At 39.8% G+C, this 24,877-nt stretch overlaps 1 protein-coding gene across 2 annotated transcripts; it reads left to right on the forward strand.

Moving 5' to 3' along the window:
* The first annotated feature begins 884 nt into the window (after nt 1–884).
* Nucleotides 885–24,627, forward strand: LOC149814025 (uncharacterized). 2 transcript variants are annotated; one of them, XM_089988360.1, is made up of 11 exons: nt 885–1,331; nt 1,466–1,659; nt 1,901–2,219; nt 12,687–12,785; nt 21,072–21,138; nt 21,282–21,359; nt 21,869–21,921; nt 23,431–23,567; nt 23,654–23,729; nt 23,833–23,891; nt 24,262–24,627. In XM_089988360.1, the coding sequence occupies exons 1-10, from the start codon at nt 1,236–1,238 to the stop codon at nt 23,875–23,877; spliced, it is 1,164 nt and encodes a 387-aa protein (XP_089844486.1). In that variant the 5' UTR covers nt 885–1,235; the 3' UTR covers nt 23,878–23,891; nt 24,262–24,627. The 2 variants fall into 2 exon arrangements, with proteins under 2 accessions (XP_089844486.1, XP_089844485.1); XM_089988359.1 differs by having other exon boundaries at nt 23,665–23,729.
* The last annotated feature ends 250 nt before the right edge of the window (nt 24,628–24,877 follow it).

Raw genomic sequence — 24,877 nt, forward strand, 5'->3', positions numbered from 1 at the left:
GACAGGATTCGAACACCAGACTTCTAGAGAATAACACAGTGTTGTAACTTTTTTTTTTTCACATGGTGGATTGTGTTCCTCTTTTTTTTTTTTTCTGAAGTACTTTTTACATAAATTGGGTGTATTCTTTGCTTACATTATTTGGATTATGTGTTTGGGATAGTGGAGGTGGTTGCATAAGATTTATGATGTGTTCAACTACTTCAGTTGTTAAATTCAAGGATCTGATGTGACATGGGCTTGGCGTTCCTATCTTTGGCAATCAGAAAACGTATTTCATCATTTATGAAGAAAAAATCACAAATATTCATATTTATGAGCAAAAAAATCCAAATACACCTTATTGTTTTCGGGTTTTATTGCATATGTCTGCCATGCGTTTGTTGAATTTCATAAGATGTTCACAAAGAAGAGAAGCTTTTTACCTCTTTCTTGGTTTCTTATCAAACATGTGAACTTTGTACACACACTTCTAAAAAAACTGGTTGGTTTGGAGCATTCTATCGTCTATTGATCTTTCTCTAAATTTCTTGCATGGTGAATGTATTTATTGGTTGCTTAAGTCTTGTTCAAATTATTTAGAAAATTTCTCAATTTATAGACCATTGATTTTATTTTTGTCGGTAATCCAAACCACCACCCAACTGAAAGAAGTTCCCATGAGATACCATGTGCCACTGAGTTTTAATTTTTTTCGTAAAAAGCAGAGAATTCAAAAAAAAAAGAAAAAAAGGCCTTCAAAATTGATAAAAAAAAAACGGTTAGTCAGGAGTCCCACTTTCACCTTCAGTTTCACAAGCAAAGCAGAGTCGAGGGTGCTGTTGCGAGTCAGACTGACTTATGATGAAGCAAGCAAAGCCGACTCTCAACTGGACAAAGGCCTCTCAGTCCCAGTCCCGGGCGCCCACTGGCGACGACGTTTGGTGTCATCGAGCAGAGCACCACGTGTAACGGGCGATGGACGGTTTGCCTTCTCCCGCTTCCTGTCGTCGCCTCTTCCCTTCCCTTTCGAAACAACAAAGCATATGCTTTCCCTCTTCCCTTCTTCTTCTTCTTCTTCACACGAGCCAGTTGGTTCCTTCACACCTCTAATTCCCGAGTCAAAAACCCTAATCTCTCTCTCTCTCTCTCTCTCTCTCTTCTTCGATGCATTTTAACACGCGATCCCCTCTTTCTCCGAATTCCCAAAGATCGAAAACCCGATATAAATTCTACCTCCTTCCAGGGGATCAATAATGCTCTGTTCTTCACCAGCATGGTCGACAGTTCGGTCATGGCTTCGCGACTACGATAGGATCCAATCCGTCGCTGTCTTCCTCATTTACATTCAGGTAAGCCCGATCGCCCTCACTCCGTTTTTTCAGGCTTGTGAATTTTGATTCCTTCTTTTTTCTCGTTTGAATTCGTGCATGGATACGATTGAATCTTTCTTCTTTCTGAGACATGTGGTGTTTTCGATGTACAGATCGGCTGTGCTCTGGTCGGATCCATCGGAGCTTTCTACAATGGAGTGTTGCTGATTAACCTGGTGGTATCGCTGTTCGCGCTCGTTGCAATCGAGAGCAGCATCCAGAGCCTCGGACGAACCTACGCCGTTCTTTTGGTCTGTGAGATTGTGCTCGACATTTATTGGTTCGTCCTCTTCTTCCGGGAAATATGGTACCGACGATATCTCGAATTCTCCCGCTACTTCTGTTTTCACATTGATCCAATTGTTTCGATTGCCATATTTTCCCCAAATTGTGTCCACCATTGGATTCTTTTATCTTCTCTTTTTTCCCTGTTGATCTTTCGCCGATTTGGAGGCTCTTGAATGCATGTGGAACCCACGTTTTAGGGTTCAAGCACGTAAGATTTTGACTTTGCTCTCAATTTGTAATTGATTCTGTGGTCTCTGCAGGAATGTCCCTTCGGAGAAGTATGGAGGCGTTATTATTTTTTCGCTTAGAGTCGCCTTGTGGATGGAAATTATCGGGTTCTCAGTGAGGTTGTTGTCGTCGTTTGCATGGATTCAAATGTACAGATTGGGGGCTTCGTGTGTGGATATGGTTTGCCGCGATGCGAATTTTGACTTGAGAACTAGTTTCCTGAATTCTGCAAACTATCCGATTGTTAGGCAGAACTCTGATAACTGCGATGCTGTTGGAGGTTCTATTTACGATCCTGCTTATTACTCCTCTCTCTTTGAAGATGTTCAAGATGGAGGACATGCACGCCGGGTAAAATTTCCTTTTGTAGTTTCACCTTGATAAATGTTGCATCATTCATATGAGTGTCATTCGCTGTATTGGTTGCTTCCAAGTTTTCTATACAACCCATTCACACTTTTGGTGAAGTTGCATATTTGACTTCGTTTGCCTCTTGTTTTCATCACTGCAACCATCTGGAGACCGAATTGGTTGTCTTGAACTGTTCCTTTTTTCTGATGTTTCTCTGCCTAGTGTTAGTCCACATCATTTTTGTAATAGGCAGGCATAATGGGAGCCATTTGAGATTCTTGATTCTCATCATGCTGATGAACTGTATGGTTGTGTCAATTTTCTGATTCACCATGCAAAGACCATCTCTCTCTTATGGCTAATACAATCAAGTCTTCGGACTGCCCTACCATTTAATACATAATTGTAACAAATAAACTACATGAATGACTTTTGTCTGACCTCCTTAGGAATCAACAATTTTAGAAACAAATAGCCTATCTGGTTGCTTGATTTTCTGTTTTCGACTATCATGTTCCTTTTTTTTTGAGGTGCTCATTGAGAACAGATGTGGTTCTCACACCCTGTTGGATCTCCTTCTGTTACCAATGTAACCATGGTCAACTTCATTTTTAAGCCTTTCACAAAGAGAATCTCCCATATAAAGTTCTCTTTCAGACAAATATTGAGAATCGACTCAGCTAAGCTGTAACACCCCGATCTGGGACCTCAGGAGTCCGAGTTCGGTTGGTATTACTTCCCAGAGGGAAGAGTGCAAAGCTTATACAGAGAAAACGTGGCTAAAAAACAACTTTTCATTTCATTCTCATAAATAAACTTTTTATTACAATGTTCATCATTCATAACAGAATAAAAGCAATTACAATTTATTTTCAATGACAAGGAAAGTAAAAATACCAATGCTCTACTGTAGACTGAAAAAACTGCTCCCAAGCGACTGACCTAATGCCTGGAACTTACAGTTGTAATTAAACAAAAATGGGGGTGAGTCTACAACCCAGTAAGAAATAATCATAAGTAAATAAACAACAATTTACAACTGTAGTGAGCTCTAAGCCCTTAGTCTTATTTTAATTCTCCATACACCACACATGTTTGTATATTTTAATTTTCTCCCATTATCATTCTCAAATACTCTCTTTCACACAACTATTTCTAGGTTGGCTATACCGGTAATAGTCATCTATGGGCGTAGCAACCCTGTAGAACACCCCAATTCTACGTGTTGGCCAAACAATGAACCATACACTCCTAGTGGTCCCCAGACCACCAGACACTGCAGTGAACCACCACGGGGACCCCACCGGTAGCTAGCCGAGAGGTCAAGCTCTCAATCTCGGCATGGTTCATGCTACATCCTAAACATGATGGTTGTCAACCATCCATGATCCTCTAGAGTCCCAAACCAGTGTGAGTGAAATCCTAAGTCATAACTAAGTTCACACATTGAACAATATTCTCACATGCAAAGTTCACTCGTTCTCTCACGAGTGGTGTCTTGACTAATCACAACAATCTCATTCTTAATCTCATAGTGACATTAGGACTCACACCTCTCTCACTTAGCATGCATGGCTGCACTCTAGCCGCGAACCAGGTAGCCCTTGCCACAGGTCGCCACTTCCGGGATTTAAGGGGTCATGCATGCTGATCTCAAAGTATCTATTCACACGTGAATAGATTAAATGAGACTCTAAACTAAACATGGTCTCATCACAATGCATGATATTTAACAATCATATAAATATGCAATCACAATTCGATTTTCTTTTCATCATGCATGACATATCAAAACTAACTTGCATATCACATCAACAAGTATATAAATCAACTCTAAACGCCAAGCATGAAATTTATGTATGTCATGGTCTCTCAAAACTATCATGCTAATCAATAACAATATAATAACAACCAACGTAAAAATGTTTATTTACATCTAAGATTACTTATAATATCCCTTACCTCAAGTGCTGACTCTGTGCTCTCTCCGAAATCGAGTCTCACGAAGCTCTAACACTAGGATCTGGTCATTAAGGTAATATACTTTAATCAGTTCACAAACTTCTTACTAAAATTACCAAAATACCCCTCTCAAATCTTATTAAAGAAACCACAGTTTCTGTAATTCAAGTTTGACTGAATTTCATAGACTATTGGATTCCCCTCTTCAATACGAATCCAACGCACCAAACCTCACTCGATTCCGAGTTCGGAGTGCGAAGATATGCCCGTTTTACTGAAATGGATCTCACAGATCCAAATGGATCTCTTGGTACATTTCAGATTTCGGGCCAATCCGAGACTATCTTATGATCCAACTCTTATCTGGATCCAAACCCTGTCTGTTTGGATTCAGATCCATTTCATAACTGGATCCAAAACTGCTTGAGTGGATCCAGAAAGTCTAAATGGGTCTGAACTGGATCCATTCCATTCTGACTGGATCCAGAATAGCCTGACTGGATCCAAGACAGATTGATTGGATCTGGGCCTGTTGGGCTGGATCTTGGACAGTCTGATTGGATCCAGATCTGCCTGACTGGATCCAGGATCATCAGACTGGGTCCAAACCTGTCTGACTGGGTCAAGATCCGAGACTGATCCAGTCAGATCTAGACCTGATTAATCTGGATCTGAGACAGGTCCAGACTGAACTGGGTCCGAACTGGAAACCTAGATCCAGACCCGAATGGTTCGGTTTTGATTTTTTTTTTCAACCGGATCGGTTCAGACCCGATCTGGTCTACTTAAACCCACAATTAACTGAATCGGTTTGGCTTGAACCGGTTCGACCCAAACCGTTTCGGCTTGAACAAGTTCGGCCTGAACCGGTTCGACTTGAACCGGTTCGGCATGAACCGGTTCGACTTGAACCGGTTTGGCTTGAACCGGTTCAACTTGAACCGGTTTGGCTTGAACTGGTTCGACCCGAACCGGTTCGCCCAATCCACGTGACCCGGCTTGGTCTGGGTGCGACCCGGACCAACCCGGTTCGGTCTGGGTCGCACCCAGACCGAACCATTTTTTTTTTTAAACACTCGGTCTGGGCGCGACCCAGACCGGTGGGCTCGGTCTGGGTCGCACCCAGACCGAACCGGTCTCCCCAATTAAAAAAGGCGGAAGGGGTTGCGCCCCTTCCGATCTGATGCAGAGGGTCTGCCTCTGCCGACCCTCTCTCTCCACCCACCTATCTGAGTCGGCCTCCGGGACTGGCCAAAGACGTCGGCCAGTCGCCGGGGTCGGCCGTCGGAGTCGGCCGCCATAGGGGCCGGCCGACCCCTCCCTCTTTCTCTGACTGTTTGATTTTTTTTCCCTTTAACTGTAACTCGCCGGCAGCCATGGCTGCCGGCCCTCTGATCTCTTAATAGGAAGGAAGAACGAAGAAGAAGATGGGGAGGTCGGACTTACCTCACTGCCGCCGCTGTCGCCGCTACTGCCGCCGTCGTCGGTAAGTCTCCTTCTCTCTCTCTCTGATTTCTCTCGATGCGGGGTGCGTAAAGAGGACCTGCGTGAGGGTTTTTATAACCCTCACGCAGGGTGAGGGGATAACCTCGCCCCCCCCCCCCCCTCTTTCCGCGGATTTTGGGGGGTGAGGTTTATCCTCACCCCTCTCGTTACGCGGTTTCCCTTTTGGGGAAACCGCAGTTTCTATTTTTTTTTTTTTAAAAAAAACTTAATGTTTATCCCCTCCGACGACTATGCCGGAGGGGGTTTTACAATTCTACCCCCCTTAAAAGAAGATTCGTCCCGAATCTTACCTGAAAACAAATGTGGAAATTGCTCTCGGATATCAGATTCACGCTCCCAAGTAGCCTCCTTATTATTGTGATGACTCCACTTAACCAAAACCAGAGATAACTCCTTGTTTCTGAGTTTTTGCACTTTCGTGTCCAGGATTTCGATGGGTTTTTCTCTCATACTCAAATCATCTTGTAAATTTAATACAGTCTCGACTATATCCAATATGTGAGAGGGATCTGACACGTACTTTCGTAACATGGAACACATTGTGAATTCGAGATAAGGAAGGAGGTAGAGCTAACCGGTATGCTGCCTGACCAACCTTCGCAAGTATCTCAAAAGGTCCAATATATCTGGGATTCAACTTTCCTCTTCGACCAAAACGCATTACTCCCTTAAACGGAGATATCTTTAAAAACACGTGATCACCTTGCTCAAATTCTAACTCACGACGTCTTTTATCCGCATAACTCTTCTGACGACTTTGTGCTGTGAGAAGACGCTCTCGAATGAATCTCACTTGATCTGTCATTCGCTGAACCATCTCTGGTCCTAACAAACTCCTTTCTCTGACTTCATCCCAACACAATGGAGTTCGACATCGTCGACCATACAATGCCTCAAATGGAGCCATGCCTATACTTGTTTGAAAGTTGTTGTTGTAGGCAAACTCCATTAATGGCAAAATATCATTCCACGAGTCGCTATACTCCAAACTACATGCCCGGAGCATGTCCTCAAGGGTCTGAATGGTTCGCTCTGACTGACCATCTGACTGAGGGTGAAAAGCTGTACTCATTTTTAATTGTGTCCCCATAGCTTCTTGAAAGCTTTGCCAAAATCGTGATGTGAACTTCGATTCTCTATCTGAGACAATTGAATCAGGTACTCCATGAAGTCTTACAATTTCTCTAATAAACAATTGAGTCAGTTGGTCACACGAGTGAGTTGTCTTACAAACTAAAAAGTGAGCTTACTTAGTTAGCCTGTCGACAATCACCCACACTGAATCCATCCCATTCTTCGTCTTTGGAAGCCCCGAAACGAAGTCCATTGATATGTCCGCCCACTTCCACTCGGGAATGGGGAGTGGTTGCAAAAGACCACCTGGTCTTTGGTGCTCAATCTTCACCTGCTGACATACTAGACATTTGCTAACAAATTCATCAATGTCTCTCTTCATACCATTCCACCAAAACGTATCTTTCAGATCTCGGTACATTTTGGTGCTACCGGGATAGATGGCATATCTAGAATGATGTGCTTCTTCTATCAACAGATTTCTAAGTTGATCATCTTTGGGAATGCAAACTCTCTAACGATATCTAAGAAGTCCTTCATCATCAATATTGAATTCTGATTCTACACTTTCTGAGATCTTCTTCCTTAATTGCATAAATTCTGGGTCTAAGAGATGCTTTTCCTTAATTTGATCCCACAATTCTGACTTCAATGTGGTTTGCACAAATAATAATCGACCTGGTAAGCATTGAGTTTTTGCCTTCTGATGAGCCATCGAGGAAAATAACTCTCAATCTGCAAGTTTAGCTAGAGCTCCTGCCTTTCTGCTAAGAGCATCAACGACTATATTTGCCTTAGCCGGATGGTATTTTAGCTCGAAATCATAATCTTTCAGAAATTTCAACCATCTCCTTTGCCTCAAATTCAAATCTTTCTGAGAAATTAAATACTTAAGGCTTTGATGGTCGGTAAAGACCTCAAATTGCTCGCCATAGAGATAGTGCCTCCATATCTTAAGGGCAAAAACCACCGCTGCTAACTCCAGATAATGCGTCGGATAGTTGACTTCATGAGTTTTGAGCTGACGAGATGCATAAGTTATCACATTTTCGTGTTGCATCAGAACACAACCCAATCCTTTGTGAGAGGCATCACTATAAATAGTGAAACCTTTAGATCCAGAAGGTAAGACCAACACTGGAGCAGTGGTCAAACGCTTCTTTATCTCCTGAAAGCTTTGCTCACATTTTTCATTGCACTCGAACTTTACATCTTTCTTTGTGAGCTTCGTCATAGGAGCCGCCAACAACGAAAATCCTTCAACGAATCTCCGATAGTACCCAGCTAACCCCAAAAAGCTGCGAATCTCAGTAGCATTCTTGGGTCTTGACCAATTGGTGACTGCTTCAATCTTTGCAGGGTTCACCATAATCCCGTCTTTAGAACCAATGTGTCCAAGAAAGGACACTTGTTCTAACCAAAAAGTACACTTAGAGAATTTGGCATAGAGCTTATGTTCTCTAAGTGTCTGCAGAACTACCCTCAGATGCCCTTCATGTTGCTCTTTTAAGGTAGAGTATATGAGGATGTCATCGACAAATACCACGACGAACTTGTCCAAATAAGGTCTGAACACTCTATTTATCATGTCCATGAAGGCAGCTGGTGCGTTGGTCAGACCAAAAGGCATGACCATAAATTTATAATGGCCATATCTTGATCTGAATGCTGTCTTGGCCACATCTTCCTTCTTAATTCTCAATTGATGATAACCTGATCTCAAATCCAACTTTGAGAAGCATGCCGCTCCTTGCAGTTGATCAAATAAATCGTCAATTCTCGGCAACGGGTATTTATTCTTTATGGTTACTGCATTCAATTGACGATAGTTTATACACATACACAGTGATCCGTCCTTCTTCTTCACGAACAAAATTGGAGCACCCCAAGGAGATACTGAAGGTCGAATAAATCCTTTCTCCAATAACTCCTGTATTTGCTCCTTGAGTTCCGCAGGGCCCATCCGATAGGGAGCCTTCGAAATGGGTGTTGTTCCCGGAACTAGATCGATTTGGAACTCAGTCTCCCGATCAGGAGGGAGACCTGAAAGATCTTATGGAAAGACATCATCATATTCTCGAACTATGTCTACATCTGATATGGTGAGATCTTCTTTCTCTTCGGTTTTCATGTACGTCAGGAATCTCATGCATCCTTTTTCAATATATATATTGGCCTTTAAACACGATATGATAGCCGACTTATGTAACTTTCTAACACTCTGGTATGTGAAAGTTGGAGTATGGGGTATTTGAAAGCTGACACACTTTCTTCTACAATCTATAGTGACATGATGGTCTGACAATCAATCCATGCTAGAACAATATCTAGATTTTTGAAGTCGAGTTGCAACAAGTTCACAGGCAACTCGTGATCTTCGATTTTTACAATGCAATTAGGATACACAGTATTCACAATGGTGGTTGCTCATATGGGTGTCTCTATTAAGTAAGAAACATTCAATCGTGAAGGTGCCACTGACAACCGTTTTCCAAAAGTTGAAATGGTAAAACTATGTGTAGCTATAGAGTCAAACAATTCATATGCTACATTAAATTAATCGCGTAATAGGCTTCTTATTTGATTCATTTATACTCGTATAAAAACTCTATCACATATTAACGATTACGCCACTCAGTTACTTAAAAATGTCTTATTTCATTGCTCATCCAAGTACACATAAATAAAATATTACTAAGCAACCAAGAAGAACACAAAGCAAAATAATAGATAATCGAACTAGACTAAATAAAGCTAAGTATTCCTGAATTCATCGTCATGTTACTCTTTGACTACTCAACAGCTTGGTTCTCTCTTTAAACCAATTCGCGTCTGCTAAGGGTGGGTCATAGAAGGAGCATTCAAGTTATATAGGAGTAAAGTATGATCAATCGTGAGATCGTCAGGCATAAAAATGATACTCATATTATATAAGAGTAAAGTGAGAGGTTGGGTAGGTGAGGCAAGATCAACAGTGAGATCTTCATCTTTGCCTCTCTCCCACAAATTTCTCGATGTTGCTCATCCCTAAACTAGTCTTGGGATGTTTCTATTTGCTTATACAGCAAGTCATATTGTGTCTATGGCCTGAATTATTCATCTCCTAGTTTCTTCAGCAATAAACTCCTCGATCAGATTTACAATTTCTCAATTGGTTGCACTCATGACAGTTACCTAAATGGCTCAGAACATATGTTGTGCCCTTACAAAACCCTCCCTGAAACGCAATGTTTGCGCTAAGGGATGCTTTCCTTGAGCCGCCATCTGATTTCCCCCCATCCTCCCACGTGCCGACCTTGCTCTCTAACAGTTGCATTGTCGATTCCTCCTTCCGTAAGGTGGAGGATGTGGCCCCTGAGTAGTATAGGGGTAGTTCTGATGATAACCGTCTCGGTCTCCGAGAATGATGTAGATCGGAGGGGGCTGAGGCGTTAACTCTCTAACTACTTGAGTCATGCTTGTGATGACTTCAGTAACCATCGCCATTGCGGCGAAGAATTCCTCTCTCCCTACCATGGGAGACTCAGTTGGGTCTTGAGCCCGTGGGACTTCGTTGTTTCCTTGATTGTTAGTCATTCCTAAATATGTAATTATTTAATCACTAACATGTATTATACAAGCAGAGACTTACATCTTGTCATTGAGTCTTATTACGAATAATGAACAGTTTTTCTGTGTAAACCTGACTTTGATACCACTTTGTAACACCCCGATCTGGGACCTCAGGAGTCCGAGTTCGGTTGGTATTACTTCCCAGAGGGAAGAGTGCAAAGCTTACATAGAGAAAACGTGGCTAAAAAAAAACTTTTCATTTCATTCTCATAAATAAATTTTTTCTTACAATGTTCATCATTCATAACAGAATAAAAGCCATTACAATTTATTCTCAATGACAAGGAAAGTAAAAATACCAATGCTCTACTGTAGACCGAAAAAGATGCTCCCAAGCGACTGACCTAATGCGTGGAACCTACAGTTGTAATTAAACAAAAATGGGGGTGAGTCTACAACCCAGTAAGAAATAATCATAAGTAAATAAACAACAATTTACAACTGTAGTGGGCTCTAAGCCCTTAGTCTTATTTTAATTCTCGATACACCACACATGTTTGTATATTTTAATTTTCCCTCATTATCATTCTCAAATACTCTCTTTCACACAACTATTTCTAGGTTGGCTATACCAGTAATAGCCATCTATGGGCGTAGCAACCCTGTAGAACACCCCAATTCTACGTGTTGGCCAAACAATGAACCATACACTCCCAGTGGTCCCCAGACCACCAGACACTGCAGTGAACCACCACGGGGACCCCACCGGTAGCTAGCCGAGAGATCAAGCTCTCAATCTCGGCATGGTTCATGCTACATCCTAAACATGATGGTTGTCAACCATCCATGATCCTCTAGAGTCCCAAACCAGTGTGAGTGAAATCCTAAGTCATAACTAAGTTCACACATTGAACAATATTCTCACATTCAAAGTTCACTCGTTCTCTCACGAGTGGTGTCATGACTAATCACAACAATCTCATTCTTAATCTCATAGTGACATTAGGACTCACACCTCTCTCACTTAGCATGCATGGCTGCACTCTAGCCGCGAACCAGGTAGCCCTTGCCACAGGTCGCCACTTTCGAGATTTAAGGGGTCATGCATGCTGATCTCAAAGTATCTATTCACACGTGAATAGATTAAATGAGACTCTAAACTAAACATGGTCTCATCACAATGCATGATATTTAGCAATCATGTAAATATGCAATCACAATTCGATTTTCTTTTCATCATGCATGACATATCAAAACTAACTTGCATATCACATCAACAAGTATATAAATCAACTCTAAACGCCAAGCATGAAATTTATGCATGTCATGGTCTCTCAAAACTATCATGCTAATCAATAACAATATAATAACAACCAACGTAAAAATGTTTATTTTTTTTTTTTTTAAACTTAATGTTTATCCCCTCCGGCGACTATGCCGGAGGGGGTTTTACATAAGCTGACCAAGCCTTATACTTTAGTGTGTATTAAAGGTTGTGATTGCCAATAATGCACAAGAGATTTTTTTTTTTCAATTCCTGTCCATTGTTTCCACTTCAAATGTTGCATAAGAATTTTGATGGGGAGCTCACCAAGCACTATGGCCTGTCAATTTGACTGTTCATAGTGCTTGGGTTTTACATAAGCTGACCAAGCCTTATACTTTAGTATGTATTAAAGGTTGTGATTGCCAATAATGCACAAGAGATTTTTTTTTTTCAATTCCTGTCCATTGTTTCCACTTCAAATGTTGCATAAGAATTTTGATGGGGAGCTCACCAAGCACTATGGCCTGTCAATTTGACTGTTCGAAAGCTTTCAGAAGAAAAATTCACTGAATTTCCAGTTTGTGGTGGTACTCAAACCTGAATGCACCTAAAGTGTTTCAAATATAAAGTTACAAGCACATGCTTGTATGCCTGAATTGAGCAGGTCTCTCTCGGCATCCAGTTCTTGAATAAGTGCTTGTTTTTGAATCATGGTGCCCTTATCTTTCAGACTCTGTTCTGGAGGAACCTTCTCGCCTATGTCACATGGGTGCAGGTGCGGGTGCGACACTTTAAAAAAACTTGGGTGCGGGGGTGCTGCAAAAATATAAAAAATTATATATATATATATATATATAAAGTCCAAAAGTTGGACATAAATGACTCTGGGTGTGTTGACTGCACCCAGGGTCAGGTTGACCACATCGGGTGCGGGTGCGGGTGCGGCACCTAGTTGAAGAGTCCCTGTGACATAGCTTCTCGCCTATCTATTGTATGGCCACCTCTACCTGGGGAACTCCATGTCTTCAATCTCAAAAACACATAGATTAGGCCATTTCTTTTCCACTTGCATGGGAGAGGACCATACTAACAGTTCGTCTTTGCAGGATCCAAAGCAAAGCACTGGTGATGATGGTGAGTCTACATCTACTGGTGAATCTCCACAATTGAAGTCCTGTATTAGTAGATCTATTCAAGTTAGCAGTGTAAGTAACAAGTCCAAAACAAGGCTCAATTATTTTTCCTGTTCATAGTGATGCATGGAATCAAATTTTTTTATTTGTAAGATAATCTCACCATTTTTATTATCTTGTGGAACTTTGGAAAGATTTTTAAGCAAAACCATCTATGTCACACGGACTCTTCTAACAGGGCACCGCACCCGCGTCGCACCCGCACCCGCACCCAGGCGGGTGCAACACTTGGACACAACTTCCTGTGTTAGGTGAAGTCAACCACACTGAGGTCCATTTCTATTCAAAAGTAGATTCAGTTAACCTTAATCAAGTCCATTTTTATCTATATTATATATATAAATACATAAATGCACATAGTGTTAACTTAAAACTGTTAAAAATTATATATATATATATATATATATATATATCCTCCCTGCACCCCCGCACCCAAGTTTTTTTAAAGTGCCGCATCGCCGCACCCGTACCCATACCCGCACCCGCACCTGCATCCACACCCGCACCTATGTGACATAGAAAACCATTTATAAAACAAACTTTGGCTTGCTAAAACTATTTGATGATTTGTTTTGATACATCATATATAGGCGGTATCCACACCAGCAATGAGTTTTTGTCATTTCCTTTTTCAATTCTTCCAGACTGACATTGCCACACACTGATTTGTATCTAAGAACCTTATTTCAGGTCTCTACCACTGTGTTACTAAATCTACGAAGTATGCTTCTTTGATTTAAAGTAGCAAGAACAAACGGGAAATACTGGTCTTGTGTGTTGTTTGAGCTGAATAATGGATGGAGAAATAGATGAGAAGCCTAGAATTGGTGCATGAGAAAATGCATGGTATAGATGAATGGAGAAATCTGGGAAATTCAAAGTGGTCAAAACCTATTATGACAAGTGCAACATTCTGGGTAATATCTCTAACAATACTATAACACACATGAATGGTACATTCTTCTCTTATGCTGCTAGGATTTATTCAACTACGTGACAACTTTCTTTGTTCCCTTCAGTGCATGATTGTGTCTTTTCTCTTGAACCTGATTGTTATGATAGGTTACCTTAATGTATTATATTAGCCATGCATGATTAGTTATTTGTGGTTGAAATTCTTTTAATCATGCAACCTTTCTTGGTGTTTATTTGGAGTACCAAATATGTCGGTAAACATTTTGCGATGTTTGGATTATGGAAAGTGATAATTGTTCTGGAAGAATTATTTTGGCAATAACATCAAGAGGAAAAATAAAGGCAACAAGATACCAAGGCTATGAAATGACATGTAAATGGCTATTTGGGAAGCACCAATAAGAGGAGGCAGCACTCTGTAGAGAGAGGCGGTTCACTAGATTAAGAGGCTTACCCTCCCATATTCCTAAACTTAGGTTTGTTGGTCTTTAACAGTCACTGTGGCTATCCATTGGTAATCCTACAGCTTACCTGAGCTGATTGTTGCAAGGAGAAGCTTTCTTCAGTGAGGATAGGTATTTGTCCTTGAGTGATATTTATCCTTCTCCATAATTTATTCTGGTGCTCCCGAGTCATCTCTGTTTATCATATATTCTTGTTTTCATTGTGAATAGAAGGTATGGATGAAATTTAGGAGCCTTAGACCCTAAGATTCCAAATAAAATAGTGAATGAAAACCCTGGTCCTTCTTTCCTTTGGATTAGAGCATCCGGTCATGAATCGTATAGTTTTTATGATGTTGATCAAGGGTTTGTCGTATTTATTTAGGCTTCGATTGTTTCACCCATTTTACACACGAAAATGGGTGGTTTACCTATGAAACCCCTCATTTTGGTATGCAGGTGAAACTAACATGCCAACTCCATTTTCCTTTGGGACCCACAGTTATCAAGGGTTTCTTTTGACGTTGACCATGCATTTAATAGGTACCACACCCATTACGAATAGATTTACATATATGAATTTTTTCACACATGGGATGGCCTTCCCATGATGGGATGCCTTTCCCATGGTAGTCTTTTCTTATTGATGGGAATGAAACAAACCAAACCTTAATCTCACAGACTTTATTTTTTATTATGATGCATGATTTGAAGGATTTAATTCTTTTTTTTCCTTTTTTTTTATAATTTTCTTATGTGTCCACCATCTTGATAAAAGGACATGATTTACTCGCAAGGTCATCATGCTAAACGATGTTTACATGTTCAGGCCAGTTGAGGAATCCGCTTGTCATCAGCATGTTTGGACCATGTAAACACTCATACAACTGAATTCAGGTCTACGCTGTTTCTCTCACCCAGTCTTCTCGCGGACACTTTTTACTGAACTTTGATGATAAGTTGAGCAATTGCCATGGACATGGAGCTGGCTGTGCATACAGAATTTTTAGAAGGCCTTTTTGTTTTCTAACATCAGCCAGATGTGCATGCAATCTTGTATTGTTGAAGCTTGTATGGAAGGATGCCTGAAAAAAAAAGTTTTTTTTTTAAGGTATTCTGTGATCCGACATAGGGGAATGAATTATGTGCATCATCTTACTCTGGTGCAAAAACCTTGGTTCAAACAGGTGGCATTATTTATTTATTTTAAGGAAAGCGAAACAAACATCTTCACAAGAAGTATGTGGTTGGTACTCACATGGTAAACATCTTTCCTATCAAAATGGGCTCACATCTCCACCATGGGCCATGGGGAATCACTTTCCCTCTTGAGCATCTCTTCCAAGGGAAAGTGGCTTCCTTTAGGTTGGGGTGTAACAAAAGCCCTAGAAGCGACTCCTCAGCAAGATGAGAGAAATTCTGCGGAACATTATCACATCAACCAAAGCCCAAATTTTATTCTTGCTGCGTAACTTCAATGGACCGAGGCTTGGGCCGACTGAGCCCTGGATTGACTGCGAGCTGAGCCTATGACCTGAATAATTCATGTTGTCGTCATTCGTTACTCCCCTAGCTCACTAACAAATTATTCATTCCAGCATTTGGACTGGAAACCATTGCGTGAAAGGATTTTGGGGTCACAAACCTTGAGGTGAACATATGCCCCGAGATGGGCTGGGTTTGAAAGGAATCTGATCGTTTAGGCACCCACTTCTAAAAGCTTTTGGTAATTGTGGGTTTAATTCATGCTCAGTTAAGTAGACTTGACAAAGTCCATAGTCAAGCCTAATGACTGAACCTCAAAGTAGAGCCGAGACTAAAGGATGCCTAGGCTCAAGCTCACATGGGCTTACTTATGTCAGACGACTCAAACTGGACAAGGCTCGTAGCGTAGCCAAAGAATATGGCTATACCACAAACTATAGACGCTTGACCTGGGAATGTCAGAAGTTAGGTCACACCTCAAGTATGTTTCAGAACGTATAGGAACTCTAAAAGGGTATTATAACCAGAGGTGGAATTGGACATCAGATCAAGCAAGGTTGTGCTCAAGTTGGACCATTAGGCCTTGTTTGATGGTACGTCTCATGCATCCACCCCAAAAAAAAGTTGGGGTTGAGGGGTATTCTCTCTCTCTTGTAGCAGCAACCGGGCGGTGAGGCCACCGGTGACACACCCTAGTCTCTCTCTCTCCCCTTCTTCTCTCTGGTTAGGGCTGTAGGGCTCTGATTAGAGATTTGATTAGTTTTTTTTTTTTATTTGATTAAGATTTTTCTTTGATTTTCTAGTTAATTTGATTAGGAATTTTCTTTGATTTCATTAGGTTTTTTTTATTGATTTTATTTTATTAGGGATTTGAATTAAATTTTTTAAATTATGACCTTTTGGAGTTAATTTGATTAGGACTTTTTATTTGAATTTCTTTTATTAGAGCTTTGAATCAAAAATTTTAAATTAGTGCTTTTTATAGTTAATTTGATTAGAGTTTTCTTTGATTTGATTAGAGTTTTTTTTATTAGGGTTTTGAATCAAATTTCTTAAATTAGGGATTTTTTTAGTTAATTTGGTTAGGATTTTTTATTTAATTTTTTTTATAAGTGCTTTAAATCAAAAAATTTAAATTAGAGATTTTTATAGTTAATTTTATTATAATTTGCTTTGATTTGATTAGAGTTTATTTATTTATTTTCTTTGATTAGGGATTTGAATCAACTTTTTCAATTAAGGCTTTTTATAGCTAATTTGATTAGGGCTTTTCTTGTATTTGATTAGAGCTATTTTTTATTAGGGTTTGAATTAGTATTTTTTTATTTAATTTTATGGTTTATTTTTCTTTAAAGCATTTATATAAAAAATTAATTCTTATTTTTTCTCAAAATACTCAAATTTTAAATATTTTTTAGTTTTTAGATCCAATCTGAGATTCATATCCAGAGCTAAAATCTATAATAAACATATTAAAACACTCATATAGTTGGACGGATCGAGTAGCATGATCCAAAATGAAGTTATGTGACCCATTATCCATATGTGTGCATGTTGTTCACACAACCCATCTAATGAACATTGGACATAAGAAACATGGCTTATGTAAACAAGCCATCAAACGTCGGACTGAGTACAGCTGTGACAGAACATCTGTTTTGTTCTTTAGTTATCTTTAATCTTGGACAAGTCATTAAACAAGCCTTTATGGTGCCTTTGAATCAACATGGGATAATATTAAATAAAATTTATATATATATATATATATATATATATATATACATATAAGACGGCTTGGGATTATGTTGTTTGTGCTAGACATATGTTTTGTTCATGCTTAGACAAGCAATCAAATAAGCCCTTAGGGCATCTTTGATGGCTTGCCTATGAAATCAGGGAACAAAAAAATAAATTAGGCTGTGCGCTGACAACATGGACACGAGAGAGAGAGAGAGGACTCTGGAGTATGGATTGCTTATGAATCCCTCTGGATTGCCTTACATTTGTAAAACAACAGCAGATCGTTCGACGCACAAAGATCAAATTTTCAAACCAAGCCAAATAAGAAATTTCACCTCACTATGAATTCAACAATATAAAAAATAATACAAACTTCACAGCCACATTATATTTCATCACGTTTGGTTTAAGAAGTCTAGAGCATCCAGATTCCATGAAACATACCAATAAAATATCCATTTTTTTTCAATTATATTTTCCCTTCCTTTTTCTCCTAGAATGCTGATTTTTACACTACATGAAATTCACAAAGCAAAACTCCATATTAGACAGGACAGACTTTCAATTCAGTGAAATAAAATATACAGTTACTCTTTTACAGATAAGAAAATCACAATTCGAGAAAAGATTTCACCGAGTCCTGCCCTAGCAGGAGGCCGTCGGCCATCCATCCGACGGCCAACTCCTCTCTCCACCCTTCTGTCGTCTCCTTCCCTTCCTTCGATAGCAGAGGGCTCCCTTCCCCTCATCTGATCATTGCCAGTTTTGCCTTTTCCTTGTTGTTCCTCTTCTTTCTCTTTTACAAAAGAAGGCATAGCGCAATCAGCGGCATCGAGGAACATGGATTCGTCAAGAAACCCCCCAAATGTTCTCTCGCGTTGCCCTGATCTCCGACGGAGAGGGAGCGGATGACGGCGTCGATGCGACCAAGATTGGCAGAGATGGACTGGGAGGAGGATGGAGTTAGCGGAGTGGATGAGGTCGTGGCAGCTCCGGCCGTGGGAGAGAGAGAGAGATGGAAGGGAAGGGCGCCCCCATCGAGGCATATTTTTTTCTTTTTTTTTTGTTAACTGTGTTTCCCGTCCTTGTTCATTTCGTAACGGGGAGGGTGGAACGCTGTTTACCCCCAAAGCTGGATGCGGCGGACGGTGTTTCGTGCGTCCGCCGCGTCTCACGTTTGTTAAAATATGTGATCCAATCGGCCGCGGTGTCCCGCGCAGTGGGATCAAACAACTCCTTAGGGTATAATGAGCTGAGAAAATGGTCAATCCATGGTTAGCTCCTAGAGTTGTCCATCTTATAGGACTCAGGCTAGAGCAGGACCTTCTCAGGCCCAGGACCCAGGACCCGAGCTCTAGCATCTAGCCCAAACGAAACAACGACCAGGATTTGGAATTCCCCAGGAACATCAAAATTCTGTCTCCCTTTAAACCCCCACGTATCCAAACAGATCTAGGAACATCAAAATTCTGTTATGCTCTAGGGAATGAAAAAGAGAAGGCAAAAGAGGAAGACCGTGACGTTCATTTTCACCTGAAGAAGAGAGAGAGAGAGAGAGAGAGAGAGAGAGAGTTGGTGGCTCCCCTTCGTCGTCTCCTTTTTTCTGGGCGACGGCTAAGCCGGGAATTCCATCCGAACGCCCCGGAATCGCAGCGGTTGGGAATCAGAAATCCGGAATCTCCCTCTTTCCGGCGTGCAGACACTAATGACAGACACTGTGAAGCTTAACGAAACATCCCCACCGAATAAGTCGAAGGGAAAGAAGGCAGGGCGCGTCTATACAGCACAGCAAGCGCAAGACCCGAACCGAAGCGTCTTCGACTCCACCACATCTGCCATCCGCTCCGCTCTCTCCATTGGGGAGTCCTCCTCTCTGCATCTTCAATCTATTCAAGTATGACCCGAACCCCCAAAAAATGCGAAACGCATCATGTGTAAATGTCTCTTTATGTGGTTTAGTCAGATTGTCACCAAAAATTGTTTAATCGAATGAGATTTCAAACGTGGTTGTCCATCAAAGGGATGTTTTTCATTTTCCCATTGAATTGGGAACGATGTTGGGACATTATACTATGCTCAATGATGCAACACCCAACTCATCCCATTCCTCTGGATGGGTTGGTTCATTCAAGCACCTCTTCCAATGAAATGTACATTGTAAGGGCTTTCGAGTTCATCTTTGACTCTGTGGTGGATTATTTCAATGAAAGTTCTCAAATAAATCTTTGGTCACTTCATAAGTTTAACCTTTGAACTTCATTTCGGGCACACTAGTTCCTACTTATTATGATTGTGTTTTTCACAGTATATAGTGATGATCACATAACTAGGTCTTGCTCGTGGATGCCATGTGTGTACTAGTAACATATCCTACATTAGTGATCTAACTTCTAACATAAGATTTATGAAGTATATTTCATCATGTATTAACATGATTCCCACCATAAGATAACCCACGTTAATATTTTACTAACCCTCACAAATATCTTCTGACTTTTCTTTGTAGCTCCCCTTAAGATGCACCAATTTTCACATATTCATTTTTTTGGGTATCAAATATTGTAAGTCTCTAGAGCCATTAGATAGGTTTCACACTAATATGATATCTGAGGTCATACAATTGGGCGTCTCTAGAAATTGATTGATATGAATGTTCTATCAGTGTTTAACTCAATGCTACAGTTCATGCCAGTAATAGATCCCAATTCCCATTCACTTCAGAGTTGTAACCTCATATGATATCTGTTATTAATTTGAAGGTAAAACAGAGTTAAAACTTTTGTCTCTCCCTGATATGTCAGTAGAAGTGGTATCTTTCTATTCTATGTAAGTCCTAAAGTTAAGAATTCATAATTTGTTATAGACATATATTGAAAATCATTTTTTTTTTATATTTACATGGAGAGACTGCCCACAGGATCAGAGACCTAGCCGCACTGGATCTGCCTGCCGTACTTACGATCACTGTCGTGGCAGCGTAAAACTCCGTGGGCTTACCCCTTGCCCCATGGGAGTCACCATGCTTTGGCTTGCGCAAGGGATGACACCCATGGGATTTGAACCTAAATCGACTGCCTAGCAGCCTAGGCCCCATCCCACTATGCCAAACCCCTTTGGAACACTGAAAATCATATTGGCAAAACTCATATGCCATTACTTAAAATTAGGGATTTTAAACCAATGATGGGGTCCTAATCCGATGTGACCAACTATGCATCACAGTCACCTGTATGGTTCAAGGTAATTTCTCGGCAAGGGTTTTCTTCAAAGATATTTTCAAAAAGTGATTTTCTCAGGAAAATCTCATAAGCTGTGAACAATAAAAAAGACAAGAAATAATAGGTTTTATAGTATTTTTCTTGCAAGAAAAAAAAAGGTTTTAAAATATAAAATAAACAAAAAGAGACACTTAAAATATATAAAAAGATCTTTTTTGTCTCAAAAATATCTTGGGATAATATGTCGATATTTTATGTTTTGTTGATATTTTGAAAATCTCGGAAAATATCGGCTGACCTTGAAATACTGATAATATTGCAAATTTTCCAAAATAACGGTGATATCGGTAACTATGCTCTGCATCAACCTCAGCTTGGATGAACTGCAGATTTTGCTCTATTTGTTGTACGATTCAGTATCAGAGGTGACATGGAAAACTATGAGTCCCCAATTCTAAACAGATGATGGATTGATTTATTTGTCACATTTGCTGCAGGATCTGATTCCAGAAGTGAAATCCGAATACAAAGCTTATGAAGATGTTGTTTTTCTGAAAATTAGAGGTGATTCTTGTCACTGTCTGTCAAAGGACCTGGCCTTTGTTTTGATTGCTCTTTTAGTTTTTTACATAATTAATTTTCTTACATTTTCTTATTTTTAATTGAACTATGGAATTTGCAATAAAACAAGATAATTTTCTTTACAGAGGAATTGATGAGTGCACGGGAACACCCAGCTGCAACAGCTGGAGTAGCTGTAATAGCAGGTCTCCTTCTTTTGCGAGGTATTTTTCATAAGTTTGTCTCTATCATAGTCACCTGTATCGTTAAAGGTAAATTCTCGGCAAAGGTATTTCTCGGAGAGATTTTCAAAAGTTGATAAATCTTGGGAATATCTCAGTAAAATCTCGGGAGTTTAAAAAATTGAAAAAAAATATAAATAACAACAAAAAGGATAAGAAAATAATAAGTTTTCTTTCAAAAATATAAAAAACGTGTTTTAAAGGTTTTAAAATATAAAAGAAACAAAAAAATAGGAAATGCGAACTTAAAATAAAAAATGAAATTTTATCAAAAAGTTTCATGATATTTTGTTTCTGGCGATATTTTGAAAATATCACGATATATTCCCGATATTATCGACTACTTTGAAATAGCCGATAATATCGTGATATTTTCAAAATATCAGCGATATCTGTGACAATGGTCTCTATCATATGGAAACAAGTATGTTCTCACCATTATCTCTCTTTTTTTTTATTGTTTTAACCATCCTTTCACTTTATATCCATAGGTCCAAGGAGGTTCTTGTTCCGCCAAACATTTGGCCGTCTCCAAAGCGAAGAGGTAGGTAAATGTTTTACATCTTGATAAAGGCAAATTGTGTTGCACATTTCAAATAAAGCTTGGGAAACATGCTTGTGTTGATGCTGTATTAGTTGCTTGATCCAATCTTAAGTTATTTGCTTGATTTCTCTCATGTGTATCGGACAAAAAATATCCTAAAACTGAAAAAGAGTATCTCTTGATTCACTTCAAATGAGGGGAAAAGGGCAATCTAATGGTGGTGGACCATGAAAATTTGCAGCAGATTAAATAGTCAAGATGCATAAGCAGTTGTAATTGTTATCAACCAAGAACATATAAGATAGTGGGTCTGAAAAAGTATATGCTGGGGGTGGCGCCCCTCTCATTACCAAAAAATTATGTACAAATATTACAAAATTCTAGTGGTTAGTTAAATGGAATAGTGCACGCTTGTGTCTAATGGGTTTGGTCTTGCTTGCTTAGTTGGTAGGCCAACAGAAGCTATGAACTTTTGTGATGGCTCAGCTTCTAGACTAAATTCTGTTAGGATCTTTTGTAGGGGAACAAAGATGTGTATTGCTGTCTAAGTCCTTGGCCCCCAAGTTGACTTAGAGATGGGCCACGTATTTTTTTTTCCTCCAGTGTTTTTGGTTTTGTGTTGGGGTGGGAGGGGCCCGCACCATGCTGGTAGATAGCCTGCTGTGGGGTTCAAACCAAAGACCCCTCAGTTAAGATCGTGCAATTCTACATAGGCAAACTCTTATTCAACAGCAATTTTACTTTAGGCTCGATCAATCATTTTGTGACTCAACTGCAATGCTGAGAGAAAGTGAGCAACTAGCTGATGGTACGTGTATCCTTGTAACTTTGTGGCTGTCATATACAACAGAGTAAATGAGAGCCACAACTAACCCAGCTTTAAAATTGGAATTTGACACAGGTTTCCTTAGAAGCACATTAAGATGATTCATAGTTAGGCTTTAGATGGTGGAAGATCCAGTTCAAGAGAAAAATACTTTAACAAGCTTTTCCTTGAAATATGATTAAAAACTCATCAGCAAATCATACTTGGTTGTATGTGAGATCAAAAGCTATGAAATCAAGAGTTTTTTCCTTTTCCCTAATAATGTAAGTTCTACTGTTAATAGGAGTATGACAATTACTTCAATTCCATTGACGAACAAGCAGTGTGTAGTTTGTCCCTTATGTTTGGAAACTAATTGCATGCACCCTACAATTTCGTAAAAAGCCAAAAACATACGATAAGGGAAAAAACTCAGCACTAATAGAAAAATTGAAGTGTTGAACCAGATCTTAATCACTCCCAGATTAAAGTGGCATTTCTTTTGAAATTTCGCTAATATATTAGGATCCTTACCACATGCTCTCCATTAACTAGTAGGAAAGTTACAAATGAACTTAGGGAAATGTTCGAGATCTGAGACCTGCTTCAGATGAAATTGTCTGCAACATAGCTAGTTAGCTACTATACTTCCAGGACTTTCAAATTACAATCATAGAACTTTTGGATCATAAATCTTGGTGCAGGCATGGTTTCTTAAAGCTGAAAGGAATGTGACAGAGCTTGGCCAATCAGTTGATCTTATAAAGAAAGAGAGCAAAAAGCTACTGGAGAGGGCTTCTTTTGCCCAAGAGGAGATGAATAGTGGTCATACTAAGCTCAAGTAACAAGCGCAGATTTCAGTTATCATTGTGCATTTCTTAGAATACTTATTCCTTTTCACAGTTTCTATTGATAAGTTTAACACAGGTCTTTTCCAGGAATGCTGGGCATGAAATTCAAAGGCTTGCACATTCTGTCTACAAAATGGAGTCACAAGCATTGGGTAAATATTTTCCTATTTTCTTTCCAAAATCGTTGTCTTTCTGGTTTATAGACCCTTTTCTTGAGTTCTAAAGGATAGTAAACTAATATAAGTTATCATCTAGATTTGGTGGATGGGTTGCGGGAAGTTCCTGGAAGAGAGGCTTTAAGGCTTCGAGCAGAGGCAAGTCACGCACCTCCCATGCTCTACACTTGTCTGTTTTTTGCTTCTTATCTTCGGATCTGGCTTTGGCTTCATTCATATAGGACGAATCACACAACATACACACAGACCAGTTCACGGTACAAATTGACCACCGGTAGGTCATGCTCATGCATGGAATTAATGCATTGCTTTCATGATTGGTTCTAAAGCAACAGCTACTTTATTAAGATTCATGCAGTGCAGTTCTTTACATCATAACTGGGATTTCCTCAGAACCAGTCTAGAATTCCATGCTCTTATGGAGATGCCTGGTTAGCTTGCACAGAGTTAACACCAACAGGGTGTGGTATTTTGATGCATGTTACTTATGAAAGTGTCTGGTTTGCAGGTGGCTTCCATGGCATCACAATTGAAGCATCGGAGAACTGCCCTTGACAAACAAATCTTAAAGATTTCGGACCATGGAATCCCTGTTTAAGGTCATACGTCACACTATTCAGAACTAGAATGTTATCTGGCGTTTCATTGGCGATTAGCCAAAATTTATGTATCGGATAATCTGGTGTATGCACCAGCTGTCGGTAGTTTTATTCTAAGCTTCATGAAGACATGTTTCTAGCCTTCTAACTTGCAATTTCAGTGTACGAGTTTTCTTGGTAAAAGATAAGGTACCATGTAAGATCTGTTCGAGATTGTTTCATGTTTTGGACACAACCAACTGCATAATAAAAAAATTTGATGTTTTGAGATTGAACAATCTTGCCAAATCATGAATTAATAACTGCATTGGATCTTTTTAACTCTTTGTAACAGAAAACATGTCTCTGCCTGGCCTACCATTTGTTTGACATGATTTATGGTCGTCTCTCTGCCTGCCTCTCTCATCACCAGCACCAGATTTGACTAAGATGTATAGTCATTCTCCTCACATACCGAGATATAGGACCTTTTTGGTAGTTGCTCAGAGAAAAATTTGAAAGTGACGAGTTGATGAAATCTGTTGA

This window comes from Nuphar pumila, chromosome 15, assembly GCF_984573655.1.
Source record: "Nuphar pumila chromosome 15, dmNupPumi1.hap1.1, whole genome shotgun sequence".
Lineage (NCBI taxonomy): Eukaryota > Viridiplantae > Streptophyta > Magnoliopsida > Nymphaeales > Nymphaeaceae > Nuphar > Nuphar pumila.